At 38.5% G+C, this 27,590-nt stretch overlaps 2 protein-coding genes, 1 long non-coding RNA gene and 1 pseudogene across 7 annotated transcripts; 3 read left to right on the top strand and 1 right to left on the bottom strand.

Moving 5' to 3' along the window:
* The first annotated feature begins 1,102 nt into the window (after positions 1-1,102).
* On the top strand, positions 1,103-16,343 carry LOC148735750 (uncharacterized; annotated as a pseudogene).
* On the bottom strand, positions 3,499-21,521 carry LOC111331707 (uncharacterized). Of its 5 annotated transcripts, none has more exons than XM_088754011.1 (4): positions 21,091-21,521; positions 20,683-20,773; positions 6,389-6,723; positions 3,499-5,500 (listed from the first exon to the last, which is right to left on the bottom strand). In XM_088754011.1, exons 3-4 carry the CDS (start codon positions 6,713-6,715, stop codon positions 4,781-4,783), a joined length of 1,047 nt encoding a protein of 348 aa, XP_088610137.1. In that variant the 5' UTR covers positions 6,716-6,723; positions 20,683-20,773; positions 21,091-21,521; the 3' UTR covers positions 3,499-4,780. The 5 variants fall into 5 exon arrangements, with proteins under 5 accessions (XP_088610137.1, XP_022792608.2, XP_088610136.1 ...); XM_022936873.2 differs by lacking the exons at positions 20,683-20,773; positions 21,091-21,521 and adding exons at positions 7,276-7,445; positions 7,664-7,850; XM_088754010.1 differs by having other exon boundaries at positions 20,683-21,521.
* LOC148735751 (uncharacterized) lies at positions 5,401-9,730 on the top strand. Its single transcript, XR_015998930.1, has 3 exons — positions 5,401-5,540; positions 6,516-6,610; positions 9,596-9,730. It is a non-coding gene; the product is annotated as an uncharacterized LOC148735751 (long non-coding RNA).
* An 858-nt stretch (positions 21,522-22,379) lies between the features above and the next one.
* Positions 22,380-25,987, top strand: LOC111331700 (uncharacterized). The gene is made up of 2 exons (XM_088754015.1): positions 22,380-23,578; positions 23,911-25,987. The coding sequence occupies exons 1-2, from the start codon at positions 23,264-23,266 to the stop codon at positions 24,634-24,636; spliced, it is 1,041 nt and encodes a 346-aa protein (XP_088610141.1). The 5' UTR covers positions 22,380-23,263; the 3' UTR covers positions 24,637-25,987.
* The last annotated feature ends 1,603 nt before the right edge of the window (positions 25,988-27,590 follow it).

The following is a 27,590-nucleotide window of genomic DNA, read 5'->3' as shown; positions in this document are numbered from 1 at the left end:
CTCGGGAGTCTTTTCACGGTAGGATTCTGCATTTGGGTGGCATTTGGGTGGCATATCAAAATTCGTCTGTTGCGCGATGTGTTAAAAAGGGGGTTACAAGAGACTTCTTGATTATCAAAGCGCAGTGGTGGCATATTCCTCAGCACGTCGCATATCATAAAGGCATATTTCAGTCAAATCATACTTTCTCCCAACAAGTTGTCAACCCGACAGGTGATGAAGATAAAGAAACCGATCAACTGGAGTATCCAATTACGAATTTTCGGATCAAGGTTAAAGGTTCAAATACTACTCGTGGTTCAAATACTACTCGTCACAGGTTCAAATACTACTCGTGGCTTGGATAGGCCTTGAATTTATTCCTTTAATTAGTGATATATCCGATATCAACATAAATTATTTTGAAACTTCAAACCGAGGACGTTTTACCACCTTTACTATTACTTTATTCTAAGAAAATTTACAGAAAACTCTTTAAAAATGACTCGGAATCAGCTGCTCTTAAAAGCACAGTTTGATGAGTGCATGAGTGCAATTAGAGTCGCACACTATAGCTAATTATTTTGTCCATTTGGTTTGTTTTAGCCAACTTATTAATATTTTGAATTTTCAGGGCACATAACTCTAAATTGTTGGCTTATTGACCTGTCTTTGTACACGAGAACACTAGCGTTTTACGTCGGTGGTTTACATCTATTGTTTCCAACTGATTTTATGTAATGCCTGTGGCGCACAATTAACTCTGAGCCACAGAAACACTGTGTTTTAAGCACGTTTTAAATGATTTATCCAACATTTGCACGAAAGAATGTGATCATGCTGTATTATCTCTATTTTTCCTACTAGCCATAAAGTAACGCTGTTGGTGGTGACCAAAATTGGGTTGCTTTCTATCTCGAAAGGACTACACTAGTTTTTAGCACTATTAAGATTACGTTTTTTAATGAGCAATTTATTTGGTTGGTAAGTTGACGTATGAGACATAGTGAACTAGAACTGAGTATAGACAGGTGTCTTTTAATAAAAACGTTATTCTTTTGTTTTTCGCCAAATTAGCATTTAAGATCACACCGTTTTTCTTTCTATTCCTTTTTACGTTAAGATGATTGAGAAACTTTTTTGTTTTACTTTCCTTCTGGTTTTGAATCAAGAGATCACTTCGACGCTGCATCTATCGACAGAAAATAACCATGTTCTGGTAGGGTATGCCTTCAGACAGTTCTTCGCCAGAGACTGGTTAAACTGTATTCAGGCTTGCCATGACGAGCCAGGATGCATATCATACAATTAGGAGACATCAAAGGGTGCGAATAGTTTGTGCGAGTTAAACTATAGTGGAGTTGAAAAATTGAACTACAGCGATCGGCTTCTTATCTACTCCTTGAGGTTCGTATATCAGCAGATAAGGAGAGGAAATGTTAGTCACTAAGATTTCCCTTGAAAATATCGTAGATTGGGTTTGACTCTGAAAGTTTGATCTGAGGCGAAGCCCATCACGTCTCCCAAGCACAAAATGCCAGAAAGGTTTTTCTTCTTGACAGAAGTCCGTTTTGGAGGTTGTGGTTGTTATACTTCTAGCGATCGCTGGTCTAAATTTGGCTTTAAGTCTACAGCCATAGGAATCCGCTAAAATTTTGTCCGAAGATAAATAATAGCTGGTACCATATTTATCCATTCCACTATACCCCTAAAGTTTGCCAGCATTCTGTGATTCTGTGATCTCTTGTGCGGTGCATGCTATTCAGCACAAAACGTTTACCTCCAAATTGAATAGGCGTATTAGCCACGAGGACTCTATTATTCATCACTGCCACCCGTTATGCGTCAGACGAAAACTTCGCAAGTGAAACGTCTTCTCCATGGAGAGAAGTTAGGGTCAGGATGTCGTAATGGAATTGTTTTCCAAGGCCACACTTATTTCATGTTCCGATAGGGAAACTACTTTTTTGTTACGGGAGGTCATTAATTTGGTGTGTATCGCTGTCAGAACTTTTGCAACCGCCAAGAAAAATGGGGGCACTACCATCAGGACTCTCTTTCCTATTTTACAGGACACTTTTACTCAATTGGAAAAATGTAGTAGTTGCACATTTACAGATTTCTTTACAAGGTGACTTAGAACACTTTTCTGCCTCCAACGGAAAAAGGAAACAGGTGAATGATGTATAACGCTTTAATCCCGGCAAGGTGAAAAAAAAATTAAATGAATAAAACAAAAGCTGAGGTTATACTTCTTTCACTTTTGGGTTACTTGGCAAAATATTTAGATTGTCTCTGTAGTTTCTCATCGAAGACAGTCCGGTAAATAGAGAGTTTATTATGATGCAGGCGGTGCTGTTTTTGTTTTTTTAAACGCTTGATGGGTGATGTTTTGAATCTTCTTCTTGTATAAAAGTCACTGCAAGGACTTCATTGTTTAGAGTGCATAGTTTCCTTTACGTCGAAAATCGAAAGGTTTTTTGTGCTTACACTCTACTCCTCGAACTTGTTAGAGGATCTTATCAGGAACAGTAATATATCAGTGGAACTCAGGCAGAGACTGTAAACATATGTATCATGCATGGAGAAAAGTTTATCAGTAAGTTTTATTGAAACAAAACCTTACGCTTTCCTCGTATCAACATTACCTAAATCCATTCATAATAAAACAGCGGCAAAAAGCGATAATGTATCTCCAAAATCGTATATTTGGACGTCGAAACAACCTTTCGCCATATATTTCCTTCTAGCAACTTGCAATGTTTGCCGCGTGGTGATTCCAGGGACCTTTGTGCAAACAAAAGTATCCGAATAATGGCAATTTATTCATTGAGAAGTCACTCTCGCCTCCCCACAACCCCAGAAAATAATCAGTGGACGGAAATCCACTAGGGTGGGGAAGGTTAGAAATTAGATCTCTGGCATACATGACACGATATTTGATCCAAGAGGTAGTATCAGTATTATATTTTCTATATCGGGTGGCTTGCCACTCGCTAAATGGTTTCTTACTTACAAGTTCTTGATGAAGGAGATCTGCTTTCCTCACCTTTGGCGAAGTTTGTGTAGCCTTGATCCGGGTATTTAAATCAGTAAGAGAATTGACGAGTGTTAGAACTATCAAAATAACGTAGAAGCCTCTTTTTATATCATCGCTGTTATCAAGCGCGCGGCTCGGTCTTTGCAGAAGCTACGCTCTGGTTCTCGTAAATACAACTGATGTTCAGTTTGGATTCTACTTATGATTCAAAATTAGCGATCGTTGAAATTCGATGAACTTAGCATGCCTTCTGAAAGAGCTATTTATGGTGACATTTTTGACTTGTTCAGTACATACAAAATTTCAAAAAATGGAGACGAATCAGAAAATACATCTGCTCTTTAGCAGCCAGCAATTAGTCTTGAAAATGTTCATTATGGAGTTCTTTGGAGAGGTGTAGCGGAGTTGCATATTGAAAGGGAAAAACTCGAGATCAAGTTGAGTGTTTCCCAAAACTTTCATTAAAAATGCAGTAAAACAGATTGTAATGAACTGCTTTATTTCTTGCACTACCGCTTTAAGATAGAACCATTTACAAGGAAACACATACAACCCCTAGGCTCCAATACCTATTAATTTTACCGATAATCCTCCCCTTAAACGAAACATAATTAGCAGTGTTATAGATAAAATACAACAGCTTTATCTGGCAATTAATTATTTTGGCGGCAATTAACATTTGCATCCTAGAAGGTGTTATGGCATCTCTGTTTTATACTACGATTACTCCTTAATGCATCCTTATTCATAGTACAAGTTCAGCACACCATATGATGAAAGGAGGTTACTGAACTATCTTAGTTCTTGCATGTGTTACTTAATACTTCGGATAGAATCATTTACGAGGAAGCACAAACAACCCAACTTGCCATTGTATGAAGTCATCTCACGCCCGGATATCAGCACAAGAACAACGGTGGCGTTATGTATTTAGAGTTAATATTAAATTGCAATTGCCTTAACTTACAGTTATCTTGATTGCAACTCTTTCTGATCATTCCTTTGGAAAGAGTGACCATTTGTTGATACATCTAACTGTCAGTGAGGCTCTTTATCATTATATATGCGTTATTAGCCAAGCGTGAAGTCAAGATGGCTGGATGTTGGCCGAGTTATTATGATTATTTTTTTGTCATTTTTCTGCGAAAAAAAAAAAAACGAGACTAATATCTAGCCTTCTTGACGGAACAACTTGAAGCTTGGTTAAAAAATGATTTATTATACTGCAAAAAGATATCGCTTTAATAAGAATCAAGAGCGACTTGTTTACTTTGCGACCCTGGAAAGAAAGCAAACTGTGTTTGTAGCACAACAAATTCGTAAGTGTCGCTGACACTTGCAGTGTTTCTGTTTTCTTTGTTTTGACTATCTTCTGCCACTTTTTTCGTTTCTATAGCCGAAGTTGTCCGAGAACTACGAATGTAGTTCTAAGGAAATTTTTTCATGCGCAGGATCAATGCGGGCAATCCCGAGCCGGCAAGATGGATCTATCTTGCCCACTCGGGTAACCAATCAGAACACAGGATTCCCTTTATCTTTCCTACGGGCGCTGCGAGCGATGTAATAAATGATCCATAGAACATATACCGTCTTGGACAAACCGTTCGAAACACACGGAAAAAAGTAGACAGATAGTAGGTCAACCACACAAAAACCCAGCTGCAGGTAGATTAGAAGTTTCTACATTATCTGTTAACAACAAGTAACTTAAAGTCTTCGTTAAGCCATTAGTGTGCAAATATTTCCAATTAAATGTTTTGATTAACGAATTCCAATCGCAGTACCGTTAAAGCCATATTTATTCCAACGGTCACTAGAAGTGTACCCGCCACAACCTCCAAAATGGACCTCTGTAAAGAAGTAGAGCGTTTCCGGCATCTTGCGTTGTAGATTTGTGATGGGTGTTGCCGTGGAACGCCAGTCAACGGCTACACCGGTATTTTCGTACTCTGAACCCAGAAGATACCTACTGGAGTTCTCACGATTTCGGTTTGGTAGAAACGCAAACATGCTGCTGGGATACCCGTCGCAGTTTTCAAATTGGATTATGGCCCCGTTGGATTTGAAACCTTGGGTTGTGTTCTTGTTTGCAACTGACCTAGGTATGATACCGAGATAAATGTATTCCTTCATGAAATCGTTCTCTGGTTGAATGTAACCGATGTAGCTGTTAACCAAAAGCCCGAAATCAATGTTGGTGTAATTTGGGTGGGGCTGAATCAACGTATATGACTCGCTGCCATTTAATTTATTCCTCAGCTTTAGCAAAACGTTTCTTTTGTCTCTGAAGAGGGAGTCGGCAATCTGCTGGGCATCTGATCTTAGTGTGAGGCTTTGAGGAAGGAAAGTAAAGCCACCACCAGCAATGTCAAGTTCACAGTATACCTCGATAGCATCAGCATTTGGCACAGGATAGATTTCGTACATACCACTCGTCGCTCCAGGATCCTTTTGTTGGATTTCCTCACAGTGCTTTTGATGCTGATGGGACAAAAAAAGATTCAAAGGAAGCCAGACCTAGGTACATTTTTATCTTTCACAATGCTTCTTCCAATGTGTTAACTTTGTGTTGACCAAATGGCTTTATAAATCTTATAGGAAAAATCAGTTCTCAAATGTCTTTATTTGACGTTATTTGCGTCAAAGTAATCGTATTTTTATATAAGGAGACATAAAATCTTCGCAATATTTTATTTTAAATTTACAGAACAAATTTAACTCAAGCAATTCACTCGTTCTACTGGAATTTATTTAAAGAATTTCTCTTCAGTATTTGCTTTTCTGATGCACTTTAGCCTTCTGCACCCGAAGGATGTACATGATTACGCGTTAAACTTTTTTTTTTTAATGTAAGGAGAAGATGGAAACAATTCCACATAACAACACTCTCCTAACGCACTTTGCTGCCCACTCTTCCTCACCCTCTTTTTTGCTGATTCTTGAAGTCTATTGAGTCTCCATTAGTTTACGAAGTCTGTTGAGTCTCCTCTAGTTTACAAACGCCCCAAACAGAACGCCTGGGATATTTTTTGCACGATGGCAAGCATTTCGGGATAGAAAAAAACAGCGTAATTTTGCGCTAAAACAAGACTAATGCTAGAATTGATCGATCAAATACGGAGTCAGGTCTGTGGCAGCCGTGTATATGTAGAAATTGGAAACTGAAATGACAATTGCCAAGATTTCAGTTGATTAATTTTCATATAACATGGTCTTTTATCTATCTGTCTATCTATCTATCTATCTATCTATCTATCTATTTATCTATCTATCTATCCATCTTGTATTAATATGGCGAAAAATAAAATACTCTCAACTATGGCTCTGCAAAAGCTGCGGTCATCTCAATGCTTTCATATCTGTACTAACCTCAAAATTTAGAAGCTGGGCAAAGATAAATCCAGGCATAGAAACAAAGGAAGAAGACTCTAAATCAGAGCTCTCTAATCCTTTATCATTTAACTCGCAAATTGTCTGTCCATCTTCTTCCCTATAGTTCACTGAGCGGCACCATGCACGTCTTTTCAGGCAGAGTTGTGCGCAGGATAAGATACTGGACGCCTTCAGACGATCAGTGGCATGACTGACAAGGTAACGATCTTTCACCGTCTGAAGAAAGGACGAGTGACCAAGAATAGCTGCCATAAGATATGACACAGAAGGTGCGATGACGAGCATCATCATAACAGCTTTCATGGCTGTTCCTGCACCATGCACAAACAATACAAAGCATTGTTAAGCTCTTCTTCGATAATCACGAAATGCAAAGATCACATTCTACTTTTATTTTGCTTTTGCTTTTTTTCGTGGCTCAGTATAGCGCAGTGTTTCTAAGAAAAGATTTTCGACCCTTCCCCGATAATAGTCTTATCTCTCTCATCAGAATACGCGTTTGGACATCATTATTCCATTGAAACGTCTTTTCTTTTGGTTAAATCAGTCTCCACATAAACTCGTGTTCGGAATACATTGTGGAGGGATACCGTTCTTATACTGGTATTTGGGCAAATTCTCCTTTCTCATCCCTATTTGTAAGAAATGGTCAAGCATACGCCTATAAAGTACGTCAGTGAGGAAAGCACAACTACTCATATCATCAAATTTATGAATTGCACTAAGCACCGCACTTAAGCTTGATGGCAGATATGATGAGCTGTAAGGGAGACTCAAGCCCTGTGTGTACTGAAGGGCACTTCTGCAAGTTCTCTAATGATTAAATTAGCAACCTAATTAATATCACTGAGTGATGAACTTACAAAGTAGGACGTATGTAGAGATCAAGAGTGTTCCTCTTTCTCCACTTAGGACGTAAACAAGCCAAAAAAACGGCGGAGTCGAATTGCGATTGGAAATGACAATATTATTCTTTCTCCCTGCGGCTTTCTTCTTTCTCCAAGAAGACTTACTACGGTGCTCCAAGATGTCTCTAATAATCGAAAAATACTTTACGTGCTGCAATATAGCGGGCCTCCAAAAAGTCTAATTCTCATGTTGTGCGTGGATATGATATAAATTTAGTGCAAATATCTATTGTCTAGGAGTCACTAATAAACCTTGAAGGTGGCAAACGGTTATTAATTTGACAATTTGACACTTGAATTTTGCTTAATGAAATACCTGCAAAACATGCCAAAGTGGACGTACCTTAATAAAGTTACGCAAGTTTGGAAACTCTAATAAACATGTGAAGAAAAGATTTTGAAAACGCCAGCAAAGGCATGATGGTTTTCAGGTCACGATCCACACAGAAACTAGTTGGAATACTTCTTAGCTAACTTCCAAATGGTTCTGTTACGAACAACAATTAGAGAGTCCATCTGTGAAGACTGGTGGCAGCAGGTGGACAGTAAATATACGGTTGAAGATAATGAACCATATTAGACCAAGATGACATTTAATCGACTTTTTAGAGGAGAATATATTATTCTAATTGTTTTCCAAAGCAGAAAGCGCTATTGAGAAACAGCTGATGTTAAGCTATGCTTTTAACGACATATTCCGTAATGGTTTTGTGCCTATACTTACACGAAAGAGATTAAGGTACTTGACAAGAAAAATAATTCATTTTGGAATGGGCGTACCAATTTGAAAGCCTTTCCCTAGTTTCTTAATAACCTTAAACTTTCTCGGCCGAAGATTACTGCTTCAGGTTTTGAACATTTGGTTCATCTAATAATAAGACAATGGGGATTCAAACTCCAGTTATGTAAGGCCATTCAAATTTTGAATCACACTACAAGTGTTTTTCTCGCGAAAGGCTTTCTCTATCACCTGTGTGCAATTCATCAAGCACACAGGTGATAGAGAAAGACGAAGCTTAAAGTAAGAGAGTTTCCACCCAATTCTCGGGCCCAGCGAATGGCAAAAAGTACCAAATATCGCATTTTTAGTTGAAGGGGTAAAAGATGAAGAATAGGTTCATTACGGTATACATTTGTCTTTAATTAATTCATACTTTTGAAAAGCTTGATATTGTCTTTAATATATAACAAATTAATATTTAACTGCAAACAGCCGACGTTTAACCAGCTATTTCAAAATTTTAAGCCAAGCTTCCCTCTTAAAATAGCTCAAAACCAGCTGCCTCTTGAAAGCATTGTCTAGTAAATGGAATCAGATTTAAGCACTCTTCTGTAGCTAAACCAGTTATCTTGCACTTTGTATTTGTATGTTTTATAGCTCTAAGGTTTTCGACTTATTGATTTTTCTCCCCGCATAAGTAAACCCGAAGAGATTGTGTTGTCAGTCGACGGCAGTCAACAATAACTTCTGTCTAATGTCCGGTAATGCCCGCGGCGTAATGAACTAATATCCAAAACAATTATAGCCGGGCGACGCTGTAAACTCTGTCTTTCGTATTTGTTCAAAACTTTTCTTCGATATTTAATGACCTTTATTCCGCATAGGTCATAAACTAGAAATGGGTGGATTTTAAACGACCTTCAACGCGTAAGAAACTTTCCGCAATACTTAGCTGATAAACAAAATTTATACAGAGGGAATGCTAATTGCAAGATGGTTTGCCCAATAGAATTAGTTCGTCTTGAAATGCATCTGCTTTCTAATTTTCTACAGGTCGCACAGCTCTTTTTGTTGGTCAAGTATTTCTAAACTACATTTAAAAATAAAGACTTTGGACCATCGCTCTTACGATCATTATTGTTTTGTAAGTCTATGGATGATTTATCAGGATTTAGAACCGACAAAAAGCATATGATCTTACTACTCGTAGTACAAAAACGCTATTCTTGTGTTTTTTTTTTTGACCAAATTAACATCAAAACGCCAACTACTATTTTGGTTTCCGTTACTTGATAAGGTGATTCTCAGAAAAAAAAAAACTATCAAATAATTTTTTTTAAATGTCCTCAAATGTTCCTTACCAATTTTTGTTTAAAAAAAATACAATAAAAAGATAGGTCACCATGCTTGAGATATGATGGGCCATTCTTACCCCATTTACGCCTGTACTGGCACTAATCACGTACGTCATCATTCCTCTCATTCGCAATTGTACCTGGTTTGGAAGGGTGTCAAATAAAATATAATCTTTCACAAAATCGTTCTTTATTGTAGAGTAACCGGAGCAGTTGTTGACCAAAACATGAAAATCAACGTCAGACCTATCTGGCTGGGGCTGAATCAGATCAGAGTGTACCCCTCGCTGTCATCGACGTTTCCCATTAATTTTAGTGACACGTTTCTCTTGTCTTTGAAGATAATGAGAAAAATCATCTGACCATCTACCCTCACTGTGCGTCTGCAAGGATTTGACACGGGAAAGATTTGGTACATATACCTTTTGTCGCCTCTGGATCCTTTCGTACGATTTCCTCGCAGCTCTTTCGATGCTAATATGGAAAAGGTTTGTATATTAAAGTACAATGCAGTCTACAATGCTACGATAACATGCTATGACCCAAATGACAGTACAAAAGTTTGAGAACATACCAATCATTTGAAGCATGAGGCTTTTCTTGTGTGAAAATAACAATTTCGAGATGTGCAAAAACTGCGCAATTTAAAATATCAAATTTCCTACATAAGATTTTCGTGCTTTAATGTAACTAAAGTTATTGTCGCTAAAGCTCTTGTAGCATTTTAAAAAATTGACAAAACTCAGAATTGAAAAGCTGAGCAAAGTTAAATCCAGGCACAGAAACAACTGTCGAAGACACTACATCGTTGCTTTGTAATCCTTTATCTTTTATCTCGTAACTCCTCTAGATCTTTCCTTAGAATATTCCTTGAAATTTATTGAGCGGCAGAGTAGATATCTTTTCGGGCAGAGTTGCACGCAATATAAAAGACTGGACGCCTTTCGACAATTTTTGACTTGGCCGACTAGATAACGATCTTTCATTGTCGGAAGAAAAGACGAACAGCCGTGAGTAGCTACCATTAAAGTCAACGCAGAAGCTGCAATGGTCACTATATTCACACCTACACCAGGTAGAGACAATACAGAACGTTACTAAGATGTTCGACGATACTCATATGAACTAAGGGCAACATTCTTTTTTATTAAACTATTACCGATGTAAGGTCAGTCTAATAGATCTGTTCAAATGCTAAAATAAAAAAGTCATTAAGATAGTTTACAGCTATTTTAACCCTTCTTCAACACAAATTGATAGCATTTTCATTCACCGCGGAATGTGTATTTTCAGGGCCTCTATTTCTTTCCTTTGCAACGAATATGCTTGTAATGTAATTGATCCCCACTTTACTTCTGTGATGTTAGAGACTGACGGGAGGTTGGTCAGTCGAAAGGATCGACCGTCAGATCGAAAGGATCAATCCTGCATCAAGAACCCTGGAAGAACTAACCGTGATCCGTATCGCGTTCACTCCAAATCGTGGCACAAGAATTCTCCACGAGCAAGAAAAATAACATGAGAATGCAGAGCAGAGTGTATGCAAATCCCTTCCTAGGTGCCTCTGTCACAAAAAGGATCAACCCCTTTACTTGAAGTATTGTTCCGGCGTGGTACAGTAAGAGAATTCTCTTCGCGGCATACATACCGCATTTTATCCAGTAAACCAACATTTGTACTTATCATAAAGAAACAGAGATCCACTGTATTACCTTGATCTTCTCGGCAGATTGCTGTTTGTTAGCAAAAGTGGGGCACGTATCAATCTATTACCGCAGGTTTTAATTGAGGGGAGAGAGGGAGAGATAGCAAACACGAAGTCATCAATGACTGCATCTACCCGCTGCATCCATTCATAATCCTACATCAACACTTGAAATTGAGAGCCCTTTTCTCTTCTAGCCAGTAAAATTGAAAAAAAAAAAAAAAAAAAAAAAAAAAAGAGGAGGCAAAGGAAAACCTTTACACGTAATAATTCTACCAAAATAGAACAATTAATAAAAAAAGTGGGATCAATCGTCCTTTAATCAAAATGGTATATACTGTGGAAATAAATACTGATGTGTGATGTTGACATATTTATCAGTACCCCTTCGAGTGTCATACAGGCTATTTTCAATTAAGTAATAGAACCTTTCTAGACCATTTTAAGTCAAAGCTTAACATTGGTCGATTCATACTTTCTCAGCAAAACTTTGGATAGCTGATAACCAGACAGGTCGCAATTAGAAAGATAGGCATCAATTAGGAGATGAAGGCCAAATTCTCAGACCCGATGATGTTCGAAAGCCCGAAGGTAAAAAAAAAATGAGTCCTTAGATCGTGGTTATAATAGGTTAGATAATTCGCTCTCTGTGGTCTAGAGAGACTTTGAATTCCCGCTCGACAATATTTGAAATACAAAAATGTTGAATTGCAAACAGAAGACCTTTTATCGTCTATCCTATCTTTTTTTTCTGAGCAAATTTCCAAAAAAATTAATTGCACTTTAGAAATGACTTAAATCAGCTGCGTCTTAAAAGCACAGTCTAATAACTGTAATTAATTGGAATAACGCATTATCTTGTAACCAAACCAAAAATTTCTCATTTTGTTTTGCCAAGGCTTCTAACTTTAAATTGTCGGCCTATTGACTTGTCTGTGTACATAAGATTCTGTTGTTTGATCTTCGTTGACACTACTCTTATCGAATATTTCTAACTGATGTCCTGTAAGGCCTGTGGCGCAATTAACTAGGCTATTTTTCCAAGATTAATGCTTTCTACACCTAAATAGAAGCCATAGAGTAAATATGAATTGATTTTAGACGACATATCGCTAGTACTGAGTTGCTGAACAAACTTTCATTTTGCGAAGGGAAAGTCTTGCTCACAAAAGACGTACCATCTTGCTTTGCAGGTTAATTTCTAGTTTTCCTTTAGCCACAGAGCTTTATTGATTGCCCTATTTTTTGTAATACAGGTGTAGTTGACCAAAATTGACCTGCACTCTATCTCAACTAAAAATATTTTGCTTTAAGAAGTACTTGAATTATGCTGGTTTTTAATGCAATTTACTCGGTTTTAGAAGATATTGAAGGAGAATTAACAATATCGGCAGGTGTTCTTATTTCCCTTTATACAAGCGTTTTTCAAGCGGTATGTACTAAGTAACCCTTTAGCATCGCGTCGCCTTCATTCTATACTTTTTTATGTACAAGGAGATTCAGAAACTTTTACGATTGACTTTAATGCTGGCGCTTATTCAAGAGTTCAAAGTGGCGCTGCATTCATGGACAGAAAACAACACTGCTTTAATAGGCTTTGCCTTCAAGCAACTCTATGGCAGAGACTGGTTAAACTGTATTCAGACCTGCCATGACGAGCCAGAATGCATCTCTTACAACTATAACAATTCAGCAGGCAGCAATGGCTTGTGTGAGTTACACTACTGGGGATTTCAAGAATTGAGCCACAGAGACCGGCTATTTCTCTACTCATTTGGATTTGTGTATCAGAAAACAAGGAAAGGAAAACTTAGTTTTACTTTTGAAATCATGACACAGTTTGAGTTTAAAAACACCTCCCGGTTAGGTCAACTGGTTAAGCGCCGGACTGTTGTGCGGGAGCTCGAGGGTTCGAGCCCCGGCCGGACCAACACTCAAGAATTTGTCGCAGTGCATTTTTTTCCTAATAAAAGACAAATGAGACCTGCAACACAATCGGAACTAATCGTTTGCATGTGTCCAAAATAGGAAAGTAGCAACAGCCTCTCAACTTAATGAAAACGCGTATAGCTTGTTAGTCTCGTGCCCTTACTCCATGTTCCTCAGGAAATCTTAGGCGACTTCTCAGATTAAAAGTTATCAAACAATTTTCAACTTTCCTTAAACGTTTCCTACCAATGTCTGTTTGGAATAATATGATTGGATTATTGTGCTTGTTAAAGAGATATGATGAGCCAAACTAAACCCGTTTATGCCTGTACTGGCACTAATCGCGCTCGTCATTTTATCGTGTCACGGTACATTTTGACCTTATTAGAAACAGAAGTTTTTAGGCGCGCTATACAAGGAAGTCTTCCCTGGGAAGGCCTAGGCTCATTTGTTACTCGCCGTTGACGTGTGCGGCTCAAATTTAAATGCTGGTAGACGAACAAAAGGAGCTAATGAGATATCTATTGTTTACTTCCACCAACATGGTGGCATGAGGTAACGTGCAAACCACCTACTTCGATCTCAAATTTACCTCCACAAATAAAGACAGTTTCCATTGGAGAAAGGAAATACAAATTCTTGTATTGGGATGAAGACATGAAACAGTTTTGAGGAATGCGCCCGCTGTTCACTGCTTTGGAGTAGCTGTAGCTCAAGCTGAGTTGACTGTAAGAGTTCTACATCACAGGACGGTTGATTGACAAATGGTCCAGTGGGACCTAAGGCTCCTCTTCTAGCGCGCCTTCGTGTTTAAAGTAATACTTGGAAAAACCTTGATAACTAGAAGTTCTTGAGCGTATGGAACAATTTGCTATACATTTTGTGCAAAAGTCACGCAATTTTTTAACGACATCGACTCAAAGTTCCTCGATTCGTTGTTTTCATGGTCAAATTTGCATTTCCAAGTAAAAGGGGACGCCCTTAGCTATAGATATTTTCGCCTCTTCGATGATTTTCTGAAAATAACAAAAAACATAACCCATAGGGAGGTTATGCATACATCAAAATAATGTTATAAGAGAATATAGGTCTCTGTGCTCGTCCAAGAGCTAAAGACCATCCTACCTCTCTACCTGGTCCATTGATTGAAAAACAAAAAAAACATTAAGCGAAGGTTTGTCTTAATACAACAGAATTGAATGGCTTGGTAATTGCTACTTGAGTCTCCCAAGAAAATGTTACATTGAAGGCAAACGATGTAAAGATGTATCCCGAAGAGCTTTTCATTTTTCTTAGTTTATGCCAGTTCAGAGCATTTTTCTTTTGCTTTGTCCAGCTAAAAAAGATCGATTCATGCTTCGGTTGTTACTCGAGAAATTCTTTCAACAGATATCTTACCGAATTTCTTTTTTCGTGCATTTATTTATGTTTAGCAATGTCTTCCTACGAGCTTTCAAGAAATTCAACTGAAATAACCTGAGGTGACAAGTGGCGTACATACAATTCTCCCTTTGCCAAATGCTGAAACTATTGAGGTATTCTGTGAATATGTCATTGAAGGGGGTGGATTCAGTTTTCTTCCTCTCAGTCTCACTCTGCGGTCGGATGCTCAGCAGATTGTTGACTTCCTCTTCAAAGACAAGAAAAGCTTGTTGCTAAAACTGAGGAAAAAAGGCGATGGTCGTGAATGGTACACTCTGATTCAACCCCACCCAGATTACGCCGACATTGATTTTGGTGTTTTGGACAACAACTCCTCTGGTTACACTCCTCCAAGAAACAAATTCATGAGTAAATACATTTTCTTTGGTATCTTTTCTAAAGTTAGTTGGAACAAGAACATAACCCTGGGTTTCAGATTCAGCCGTGAAGTAGTCCAGTTTAAAAACAGCAAAAGAAATTGCAACATTGCCGTAGACTGGCAGTTGAGGGCAAGACCCATCGCGTTTCTTGAGATTACAATGCCCTAGGAGTTTTTCTTTTTGACGGCATCTCAGTTTGGAGACTGTCACTGTTTTACTTCCATAAACCGCTGGTATAAATTGTGCATTAACGCTACAGCCATTGGAATCCGTTAAACTTTTCTCAGGTGATTCATAGCTTGTTGCCCGTCCATCTTTAGTCTGTAAGTTACTCTGGTTAACAAAAGTGGGACCTGTGTGAATTTAATACCGCCTTGAAGCGGTTTTTTTACCTAGAGAAAGTTGTCAGTCAGTCATTATAAATAAGTGATGTATCCGATGCATCTGCTAATGATCTTAAGTAAGGAACCAACCTTAAAAAAGCCCTTAATTTAAGTCAGTTAATAACATCATCCTTATGGAATGGCATATATTCAGAAAAATAAAGATGACAATGTGTATGTGTAGAATAATAGATTAAGATCTCTGCCGAGATCACCAAAAAGAAAAAAGGATTGAGGCGAACGTTTGCTTAAGTTGAGCCAGGAGGGATATATATACAAAAGAACCAAGCAAAAATTAAGGTTGAATAATTCTTGAATTTGACAAAATTTTCCAGAGTCTCCATTTACTTTTATTACTATCATTATGTTCTGAATCATACTAGGGAAATTTAATTTATTTAGGATCATTGTTTCTTTCAAAAATTAAGCCGGCCACCTTAAAGTAGTTACCGAGGTTTGGGGACCTCAACAGAAATCATCTGACCATATAGCTTTGAATGCATCGATCAAACAATCGTTATTTTATAAGTCTAGGTCCGAACAGCTGCTGAATACACATATAGAAATGCAGTGATAACAATGAAAATGACGATGGCAAATGGTTGGGTGTAAGTGGAGTTTCGTCACAGGGATTAGCTGTTTGATACGTTAACGTTATCAGTCTTGAATTGAGGAGAGATTCTGCGCCAATAAAGGCCATCATTAATTCTTCGTCAGCGACGTTTACTTCTCCAAGAACTGCATGGAGGGCCTTTTTAGCGGCTTTGATCATTATCTCGTGGGATCCACCAAAATGAGGCGCTTGAGGTGGGTTGAAGATCCATGTTACCCCTCGGTTAGCAGTTCTCTGACACATTTTAGCGTTGTCTAGTTTCGCAACAAACTCTTTGAGTTCTCTATTTGCACTAACGAAATTAGTGCCTAGGTCACTGACTAATGCTTGGGCAATCTTCTTCGGTAAGCCATCTTTGCAAAAGCATTCAGGAAGCTGTCCGTATCCAATCGAATAGCCATTTTACAATGTATTGCTCGAGAAGCCAGACAAGTGAATAAACAAAGCCATCGTTTCAGACGTGCTTTTCCTCTGCCTTGGATGGGATAAATGGTCTCCCATAATCAACAGCTATCTGGGAAAATGCTCTCATCGAGAATCGAAGACGTACTTTAGGGAGTGGACCCATCACTTGCGAGGCAGCTTTTCCTTTTCGTTTCTTGCATTTATTGCACTGGTTTTCCCATTCTCTGATTTCTTCTCGTGCAGACACGATCCAGTAGCGGGAAGACAAGTTAGCTAACGTATGATTGGTTCCAGCCGTTTTATTTTTCAAGCTCATAGTGTTGTTTAACAATAAGCTTCGTAACCCAGTGTCCACGTGGGAGAATAATGGAAAATCGAACATCAAAAGGCAAAAGTTCTGTGTACTGCAGTCGTCCATCACAACGAATTATTCCATCCTCGTCTAGTCTTGTGGTAAGTTTAATGATCTTGCTTGACTTCGAGATCGGTCTTTTACATGTCAATGCGCGATACTCTTCTGGGAATGATTCCTTTTGGGCTTCTTTAATAATTATTCCTACACTCTCTAGTATTTCTTGCTGACTCAGTCCTCCCTCTTTATGGACTTGGGATGGTCACTGACAATTTTGTACAAAGCGAAGTATCCCTGCGTGGATCCTGGTTAATCTGGTCCAATTACAAAATCTTGTAGGTTCTAGTCGCCAGTCTTTCTCTGTGAGCTTAGTTGTTATCGAGGAAAGAACGATAGGAACTTCATTATTGTTAACAGATCTCTTCAAATCCTCATCAGTGGAGGAGTTGCATTCCACTTTATGTTTTGGCCACAATTCTTCACTTTCTTTGAGAAATGATGGTCCATGCCACCATAACGTATTCTCAGCGAGCTGTGTAGCACTTGAACCTCTTGAACCAACACGATTTGCTACGAAGGGTTTGAAACGCCATCCATTTCCTCTTATCCACAACAAAGTGTTAGAGCTGTCACTCCAAAAGATGGCACAACCAATTGCCATCTGTAGAACCTTCGACACCGACCGAGCGAGTCTTAATCCCATCACAGCTACAGACTGTTCTAATCTCGGTATACTCATTGTCGCCAATGGAGGAACCTTGGTTTTGGAAGCGATAAACCTGGTTTTCACGACTCCATCTAGCCGAGTATTTCTTACATAGGAGACAGCACCAAATGCATCTTTTGACGAATCTCCGAATGTGTGGATGGTTGTTTCAGCTGGGCCTGTCATGGGTTGCAGACAACGATGCACTTGTAGTTTTTTCAAGTCGTCTAGTTCGCTAAAACATTGCCGCACTTGTTCCGTCAGATCTCCACCAATACATTCATCCCAGTCCAATCCACGAGTCTACATGGTTGTCACAATATCTTGGCTCTGATGGTCTAGGGCGTTACGAGAACAAGAGGATCAGATAAGGTGGCTACATTCTTCAACACATTTCTTTTGGTCAAAGGAAGGTCAGTCGGGGGAAGTTTGGTGTTGAATGTAAACACATCAGTTTCCGCGATCCAAACCACTCCAAGAGTTTTCTCCCGAACACTAGCCAATCAGAGTTCACGAAAGAATCAACAAAACGGTCAACCAATAAAAGGTCATTGTATATTTTCATGGAAAAGGGTAAAGTTATATTACACGTTTCGTGCTAGGTTTTCGTAGACATTCCCTTCCGTTCCTCCTTGTGGAGAGGAGGTTAGGGGGCGACGGGGAGAGGAGGTGGAGTACACGTAACACATATTCTAAAATACAAACAGTCATTACTGATCCACCCAGAAGAGTTAGTAAGGATCCAGCTAGCTCTGCAGCTAAAAATGGGGTACAAACCTTGTCTTGCATCTTTGTCTAAGGCAACATAATTGCGTTTTCACTAATGTTTGCTAAGAGCGGGGCTGTGATGCTATTTAATTGACAATGTTTGTGACTCTTCCCAGCTAAACCAATCCATGAGCCATAGACCAAAATTATTCCAAGATATCCAATGATAATTGCACCAAAGTTGCTTGTAGAAATTTGATATGTGGACTTAACAGGTAAAGAAGACAAAGATTGAAATAAAATAATACAACTCCCATGAGTTAAAGGGGTAAAGTTCTAAGGAAACTGTGTTGCTATATCAATGGGAGTAATAAGGTGATTGACGTTTTATCAACTGAGTTGATAATGTAAATTAATGGCCACCATAGAGAGTTTAAAAGCTGACATTCTGAGCGTTTGCCCTTGGTCAGAGCAAAGTACTTTTCATGAGAATGCAAGAGGTTAAAATGGTAGATTGTTTCTATCTACACATTGTAACCGTCGTTAAGTTAAATATTAAGTTTAAATGAGACATTATTGCGACCTCGTGCGTTGTGGCCTTGTGCGCTGTCGCTAAAAGGAGAGTTTATGCAAATTTGTGCGATAGAGTAATCTGCGATAAAGTTATTTGCGATCATTTGCGACTTCTAGTTAATAAAACGCACAGAGAGTACAATCGGTAAGCGTATTTTTCTCTCCCCTTGTTGTTTTCGTTTATTATTTGATCGGTTATTGTTAGGGTTTATGCGCTCGATCTTTGTGTTGTTATGATGTAATAATTATCGTTGTTTTAGTTTAGCTTCTTGTAATGTCTCTTAGGCTAGGTTTTCTTGTTTGTGTTTTAGTTTGACGTGTTTGATATCAGATGAAATCGTATTGGAATCAAAGTTATACGGGTGTGGTGTCAGATTTAGTGCCTCGATGTCCTCTATGCGATACACGCCTACAATTACACACATAACAACTGAAGTGGATTCAGACGCGGATCCTTACCGGTTTCCACCTCTTTACGGAAATTGGTCAGAATTTTCATAATTAAAAAAAAATTAATAGATATGTACATATTTTTAATAAGAGAAAACTGCAAGTTGAATCTGGAAAAAAGTTTTGACATTTACCATTTTTATTTATTCTTTTTTGTCATGCCAAATTTTCGGAAATAGATAAGGGTTAACCCGGTATGATCATTCAACGTCTTTGGACAACGACTTCAACAAGGGTGTGGAACACATAACAACGTCAAGATGTCACAAAATACGGACTACTTCAGTAAACAAAGTTAGTTCGGGTCTTTGTTAATAATGGTTGAGAGTGGAAAAGTTAAATTTACTGAAAAGTTATTTTCGTTCAGTATGCACACGCCTGGCTGACGTGATACCCAGACGTGTTTGTCTGGGCTGAAATTTGTCCTCTTTCTAATACTTGAACAAATGATTTATCTTTGCAGTGGAAACTCGTTATAGCAACGAATCGAAGAGGAAGAAAGAGAAAACGCAGACAGACTGTCTGGATTGGAGAGTATAACACATTTCTTTGAGGTTTTGAGGCGACTGAAAACATATTTACGAAGCCCGATGTCACAGACGAGATTGACAGGACTTGCCTTGCTGCACATTCATTACAATATGGACATTGACTTTGACGAAATAAATCACAGATTTGCAAGGCTTTATCCAAGGAGAATGGATTTGACAAATATATTGTCTGACTCAATCAAAAAGCCAGGAAAGGGCACTTAAGATAGTTAAAATTGAAAAAATTTTCCAGGGGAGCATGCCCCCGGACCCCCCCTCCCCCAGGACCTTGCGCCTTCGGCGCTCGTTTAGCAGTAAATCGATCAAAATTTTCCCTAGATCTGCGCCATGGATAGGACTTGTAGAGCAAGAGATGAGGACTCTGAAGTAAAAGACTGCGTTGAAGCATGACTGATGCAAAAGTGAAATTTCCCTTTCAGAGTTCTGGCTGACGATAAATATTAAAAGATATATATTTTTTTCTTATTGTACTGAAATCCATTCATGAAAGGGACAGAAGATAGAAGATTAACAAACTTTTCGCGTGCATACAAAACTCGATTAAAGATCACGTGCTGAACACGAACCTGAATTTTCAACTACAAAGAACATTTTCGGGGTCTATCTCAAAATCCTTACGAAGCAACAGTGCTATATATTTCTTAACGTTGTCCGTATGGGCTGAATTCGTTTGTAAAATTCTATACGTTCTCTCGAGCTCCTCAAACTTCTCCTATGTATGCAGAACATGACAAAAACACATTGCATAACTGCTAGACGAACCATACTCGACTGAAAATTACAATTTTGACACGAATGGTGCAATTTCCTTCATCACAAAGTCGATCTATTTCAGATCGTTGTTTACAGGGGGTAAATTTACTCGTATAACTCCCTGCGCTCTTTAGAGCTCCACAAACTTCTCGCGTGCATCTAGAACTCGTCGAAGAAACACTGCATAACTACAGTATAAACAACAAGAATCATTCTCAACTGAAAAGTATATTTTCGAACGTTTCAGCAGCTACAGAAAAGTCGATCTATTTTAGATCGCTGTTTCCAAGACATAAGTTTTAATCTATAAAACGACTGAACAAGCAATAAAAAAAAGTACAATACCAAATACTCACCCTAATGCAAGGCAGCCTTTCTAAAAGAATTGAAAACCATGAAGCTGCCGTCATAAACACTCCGGCTGTAGTAGGACTTAACACTTTCAACCTGTAAATAAGCAGAACGTTTATGTACGTATTCACTTTTGTTGCAAGAGATTCTCTTGCTGATTGGTACTTTTTGAAATTTGAGAACACCCAGGTACGTAGAAAGGCCTTCACTCCTAATAAGCAATTGTACTTGAATAAAATATAATCTGAGTAACAAAATGTGGTTAATTTATTCTTGCCACTACAAGAAAAGACTGAGTGCGATTTGAACTAACTCCAGGTACGGGTGCTTACAAAAAGGGTTTTAACCGAATAATTTTGGGTGTTTTGAAAACACTATGTAAACATAGCCTCTACGTTTTTATGGAAAACAACCTCAGTTTCTTATGGTTGGTCCTTGTCAGTTTCTTATGGTTGGTCCTTGCAAAGTCCACCACTTGCTCCAAAACTAAGGCATCGAGTTTGTGATCATTATTTTAAATGTGCCACTCGCTACCGTTACACCATTCAGAATGTTGTTGCACCTTGAAATTTCGTGGTAAAACAAGAAATCGAGGGCTTTTTTATATCCTAAAATGATTATTATAATGGAAGAAAAAAAAAAACAAAAAACAAACAAAACAAACAAAAAAAAAAACTAAGCAATACATGAACGAATCAAAAGCCGAACAAATAATTGAAATACGAAAAAAGGGGAACACCTTTTCAAGGCAAGGGTGCTAGATGTCTTTGCATGACGTAAAGGAATTGACCGGGGTCTAAGTAGGGACGAAAGTAAACTCTAGATAGAAGAGAAAAGGGAACAAAACTTCTAGTGGGTATTCCAAAAGAGTCTATGAGGCCTAATATGTCGTGGAGCATCCTGATATTAGCGGAGGCGGAGAACCTGGACAGCGTCGATTTAATTCTGAATACAAAGCTTGGAATAGAGTTGTTTCTCCCACTTTTGTCCGACTGTGAAGTAAAAATCAGAGTGGCGCGTGATTAGATCAAGCAAAAGACTGATCTAAGGACTTGCACGGACGGAAAGCAGTGGCATTTGCATTGGGTAAGGTAACGAATCTGATCCAACCGACGCGTCGGCCGACACGTTGGCCGGACCTTATAGAAAGACTCTGCCTCGCTGGTACTTTCGCTTGGCTCCAAACTTCGACTCGTCGATCTCCACTGTTTTTCCTACACCTCCGATCTTCATGTCAGCGTTCATAATTTTCGTCGAACATACCGTTCGTAAGTCGCTCAGCGCACGGATCACTGTAGGCTTTGAAAGGCTAGTCAGTCTGGCGATGTTACTTCCAGAAGCCTTGATAGCCCACAGGAACATTAGATGAAGCCACGTACTCAGCGGGATGTTGGAACCTTCGAAAAACGAGCCTGACCTTATAGAAAGCCAGGTTCGACAGCGGCTGTTTGTACAGCATCGGTGGTGTGTCGGTAGTGTGTCGGCCGACGCGTCGGTTGGATCAGATTCGTTACCTTTACCTTTGCATTTGCTATTGACGTCGCCTGCTTTATAATAAAGCTCTTATATCAAAATTCGTCTGTAGCGTGATGTGTTTAAAGGGGGTTACGAGAGGCTTCGTGATTATCAAAGTGCAGTAGTAGCATATTCATCAGCACGTCGTAGATCATAAAGGCATATTTCCGTCAAATTATACTTTCTCCCAACAAGTTGTCAACCCGACAGGTGATGAAGATAAAGAAACCCATCAACTGGAATATGCAATTCCGAATTTTCGGATGAAGCAAAGTCACAGGATCAAGTATTACTCGTTGTCTGGATAGGCCGTGAATTCATTCCTTTAAATAGTGATATATCCTAAATCAACATATATTATTTTTAAAATTCAAACCGAAGACGTTTTACCACCTTTAATATTATTTTGTTTTGAGAAAATTTACATAAAACTCTTTAGAAATGACTCGGAATCAGCTGCCTCTTAAATGCACGGTGAGTCGCGCACTAATTATTTTGTCTATTTGGTTTCAGTTAGGCCAACTAATTTGTATTTTGAATTTTCAGGGCACAATTCTAAATTTTCGGCTTTTTGACCTGTCTTTGTACACGAGAGCACTTGTTTAAAGTTCGTTTTACGTCGGTGGTTTACATGTATTGTTTCCAACCGATTTCGTGTAATGCCTGTGGCGCACAATTAATTCTGAGCCACAGTCCCCATAAGCTATTCCAGAATTCAGAAACACCATGTTTTGTGCACGTTTTGAATAATGTATCCAACATTTGCATGAAAGAATGTAATCGTGCTGTGTGGTCTCTATTTTTTCTACTAGCTATGAAGTAACGCTGTTGTTGGTGACTACAATTGGCTTGCTTTCTATCTCAATAAGAATACACTAGTTTTTAGCACCATTTAGATTAAGTTTCTTAATGTGCAATTTATTTGGTTGGTAAGTTGACGTATGAGACAGAATGGATTAGAACTGAACATAGACAGGTGTTTTTTGATAAACAAACGTTATTCTTTCGTCGTTCGCCAGATTAGCATTTAAGATCGCATTCCTTGTCTTTCTATTCCTTTTTACTTTTAAGATGATTGAGAAGCTTTTAAGTTTTACTTTCATTCTGGTTTTGAATCAAGAGATCACTTGGACACTGTGTCCATCGACAGAAAATAACCGTGTTCTAGTAGGGTATGCCTTCAAACAGTTCTTCGCCAGAGACTGGTTAAACTGTATTCAGGCATGTCATGACGAGCCAGGATGCATCTCATACAACTACGAGAGATCAAAGGGTGCGAATGGTTTATGTAAGTTAAACGATTGTGGAATTGAACAACTGAGCTACGGAGATCGGCTTCTTATTCACTCCTTGGGGTTCGTGCATCAGCAAATAAGGAAAGGAAAGGTAATTTTTTTACTTTGAAAATGTGGCAGGTGAGGTCATTTTATAAGTTTTTAATAGAGGTAAAAAACGTTGCATCAGTGAAAAAAGGAAAACGATTAAAGACTGTGGAGGTTTCTTCTTGGTACCCGCTCCTGTAATTCTAACTAAGCGTTTGATAATAGCGCTCAACTGTGGAAGTTAAAAGTTCTTATATCCGGATTTAAGTTTCCCTTTTCGTTCGTTTTTTATCGATATCTGCAGCTTCTGCTTTGCGCTGTTCCGAGAAAGAACGCCTTTAGGGAATGATTTCGACGAAGATCTCACTTCTCAATTATTTTTCGTTTTGAATTCAGCAATGTCTATTCAAGGACTGCCAAGAAATTAAAAGAAGATATCCAAAGGCGGAAAGCGGCGTACATTTAATTGACCCTTTGCCAAATGTTGAGCCTATTGAGGTATACTGTGAACTTGACATTGCTGGTGGTGGTTTCAGTTTCCTTCCTCGCAGCCTCACACTCAGATCAAAACCTCAACAGATTGTCAATTCTCTCCTTAAAGACAAGGCAAACGTGTTGCTAAAGTTAATGAAAAAAGTCGATGATAGCGAGTGGTACACTCTGATTCAGCCCCATCCAGATTACTCCAACATTGATTTTGGTGTCTTGGTCAACAACTTCTCTGGTTACACTAGACCGAAGAACTACTGCATGAAAGAATATATCTTCCTTGGCATACTTCCGAAATCTGTTGCCGATAAAAATACAACCCAGGGTTTCAAATCCAACGGAGACATGATTCAATTCAAAAACTGCGACGGAAATCCCAACAGCTTGTTTGCGTTTATGCCAAATCGAGATGGTCAGACACCAAACAGGCATGCTAAGAACTCAAGGTATGAAAGAGAAGGTGTTGCCGTAGACTGGCGATCTAAGGCAAAACTCATCACGTTTCCCGAGCACAAAATGCCAAAAAGTTTTTTCTTTTTGACAGAAGTTCACTTTGGAGGCTGTGGTTGTTATACTTCTAGCGATCGCTGGTCTAAATTTGGCTTTAACTCTACAGCAATTGGAATCCGCTAAAACTTAGTCGGTCCGTAGATTTAAGATGGCTGGTACCACTTTACAGTTAGAGCGTGATAAGATATTTTGTACTTGCTATTTGGCACAGATCATTTTATTTCCAATAGGCGTATTAACCACAAGGACTCTATTATTCATCACTCCCACCCGTTGTCTTTCAGACGAAAAGTTCGCATGTGAAATATATTCTCCAAGAAAAGAGGTTTATGTCATAATGTCACAGTGGAATTTCTTGCTAGGCCACACCTATTTCAAGTTCTTATAAGGCAACTACCTCTTCGTAGCAGAAGTGAATTAATTTGGCGTGTGTGGCAACTACAGCTTTCGTAACCATCAGGAGAAACTGGGGCATTACCATTAGGACTCTATTTTTATTTTACGGGACACTTTTCAGGGGCGGATCCAGGATTTTTTTTGATTAGGGGATGCATCACTAAAGAATGGCGTAACTGACTGGTGACCGGAGGTAAACAAATTGTAATAGCAGAATACCGCTTGTATTAGAAAGCCGCAGGTCATCTCAGGAGGGGAGATGCGTACCCCCTGCACCCTCCCCCTAGATCCGCCTCTGCTTTTACTCAGTTGAAGAAACGTTGTGATTGCAGATTTGCAGATTTCTTTTTAATGGTGACTAAGAACACTTTTCAGCTTCTAAAGGCAAAGGAAGATAGATTAATAATGTACAACGTTGTAATCTTAGTACCTGGATATTGGAAGCTGGGAAGGTATTATTTGTAAATATTCTTTGGGTTGATGAAATGTGAAGGTAATGATGTAAGTTTTGATTAATTTTTCTTAAAGAGCTATTCTTTTTTAATTGAAGTTTTAGAGCATTATTAATGCATTCAAATCAGCGTGAGAAAGGAATACCATGGGAGCAAATGAAAACAAACACTTAGATTAGAATAGAACAAAAAATCTTAAATCCTACTTTCATAGTTTATCCAAATAGCTAAGTCCTGAAAATATTTCTTTTCTTCGCAAAACCGTATTAGGTAGCGCTTAAATCTTAAATCTTCCATTGCCTTTTGAATTGATACAGTGCCATTTGACACGAAGAAAAAAAGACACGAGTATAACCTCATTGTGATATTCTCTTAACGATTCTTGATATAAAAATTTGCAGAGAAAATGCTGTATTTCGCAATACTGGCAGGGAAATCCAATTGCGTAAAGGAAATTGCGGTATCAGGCATATACATCTGAACGAGATTAACAGAAAATCTGAACTCACGTGCACTTTGATAAAAGGATAAATTGGTGACTATTTTAAGCTTATGCATGTAGAAATTACATAATAAAATAAATGTGCGTAAGATAGGTTAAACTGTTGGGAAATAAATTACTTTATGTCACAGTTCAATGATAAATCTTTTTAGGGAGTTGTTCTCTTTTACTTCTTGTTGTTGTTGGAGGATCGCAGATTCAGTCAACATTGATATGTTTGTATTTTGTGGAATAGCCTTAAAGAGACAGTTTTCCTATTTCTCTTGAAGGGAGGCTAGTCAGAGTTGTTTGATAAATTTAAAGTGCCCTTGAGACGAAAATTGATCTTGACCATTTTGTTTTGGGCTAAAGTTTTTACAGAATGTTGAATTGGGTCAAATTAAAACCCTTTTGGCCATTAAAAACTCAAAACAAACTGTCAATGACCAATTTTTATCTCTGCAAAGTCGTCCAAAAATCGTCTGTCAGTGCTGAAAACATGGTTCAGCCGAGCCCGCAATTGTACAGCAGAAAACGTCATTATGACGTTAAAGGCTCAACAAAGTGATGGTTGCCTTTGTCACAACTCTCTTTGTTCGCTGCAAAGAAAATCGCACATAGTGCTTTTTTGAAAAATTTTTCGTTGTCAGTCGTGAAATGTCGACTTTGTCTGAAGATGAATTGTCCCAGAAATCATATGAAGCTTTTGTGGATAGTTTTGTGCCGGCAAACGATGAATTTTTGTCATGCGAATAAAGATAAATCCAGAACGGTAAGGACTCCCCATGAGGCTTTTGTGGTCGCATCGCTTTATCGCCTTGGAATTGTATTTTTGCTAGTCGTAAGGGATTTTCCTTTTTTGTAAGAAATGATCGAGTGATACATAAAAATTGTTTTCGGCAATGGCTGATTGTATATCAAGGTGGATATTAGAAGTTTGTGAAAGAAAGCCATTTCTAAGCCATAAATGTGTTTGCCCCGATGCATTTTGTCAATGATCTCATTAACCGCTTTCCTGCGTGTTTTTCACTATCGGTGCTTTGAGAGGTTTGAAGTGAACTCTGTTGTTAAGTTACACTTTGGCTTCTTTTGTTTTTTTTTCTGTCTTATTCATGATGACTATTGTTGTGTTGCTTCGATGAGGTTTAAAGCAGAGGCTGCTTCAACTCTTTTAGAACCGTGACCTCATCGTTGTTTATTTCAATCGTCTGCAAAGATGTTTAAGCATCTTGGTCTTTGCAGACCACACTCCAATTGCCTCAATACAACCGCTGTTCAACTCGCACTCTGCTCGCTCGATGGTGCAATTTTTCACCAGAAAACCTAAATTCGAGCTCTATGTGTCGTTTTGGCATGGTGGATTAAAATATAATTAGTTAAGTTAATGATTCAAAGATAGCGATCCTTGAAGTTCGATGAAACTAGCATTCCCTGTAGAGGGTTTTTCTATGGTAACATTTTTTTTTACTCGTTTTGTAAATAAAAATTTCAATTGGAAGTCAATCGGGAAATACATCTGCTTTTTCGCTGCCAGCATATAGTCTCGAAAATGTTCATTTTGAAGTGTTTTGGAGAGGTACGAAAGAGTTGCCAATGAAAAGGGTGAAAATCGAGACCAATCACCAATGTTCGATACTAATTTTCAGAAAATCACAATGTACATTTCTGAAAACAACATGTTGAAAAACGCCTTAAAATAGATAACAATGACCTGCTTTATTTCTTGAGCTACCAAGTTACAATAGAAA

Source organism: Stylophora pistillata, chromosome 3 (assembly GCF_964205215.1).
Source record: "Stylophora pistillata chromosome 3, jaStyPist1.2, whole genome shotgun sequence".
Classification (NCBI taxonomy): domain Eukaryota; kingdom Metazoa; phylum Cnidaria; class Anthozoa; order Scleractinia; family Pocilloporidae; genus Stylophora; species Stylophora pistillata.
This window is presented reverse-complemented; position numbering and strand designations above follow the sequence as displayed.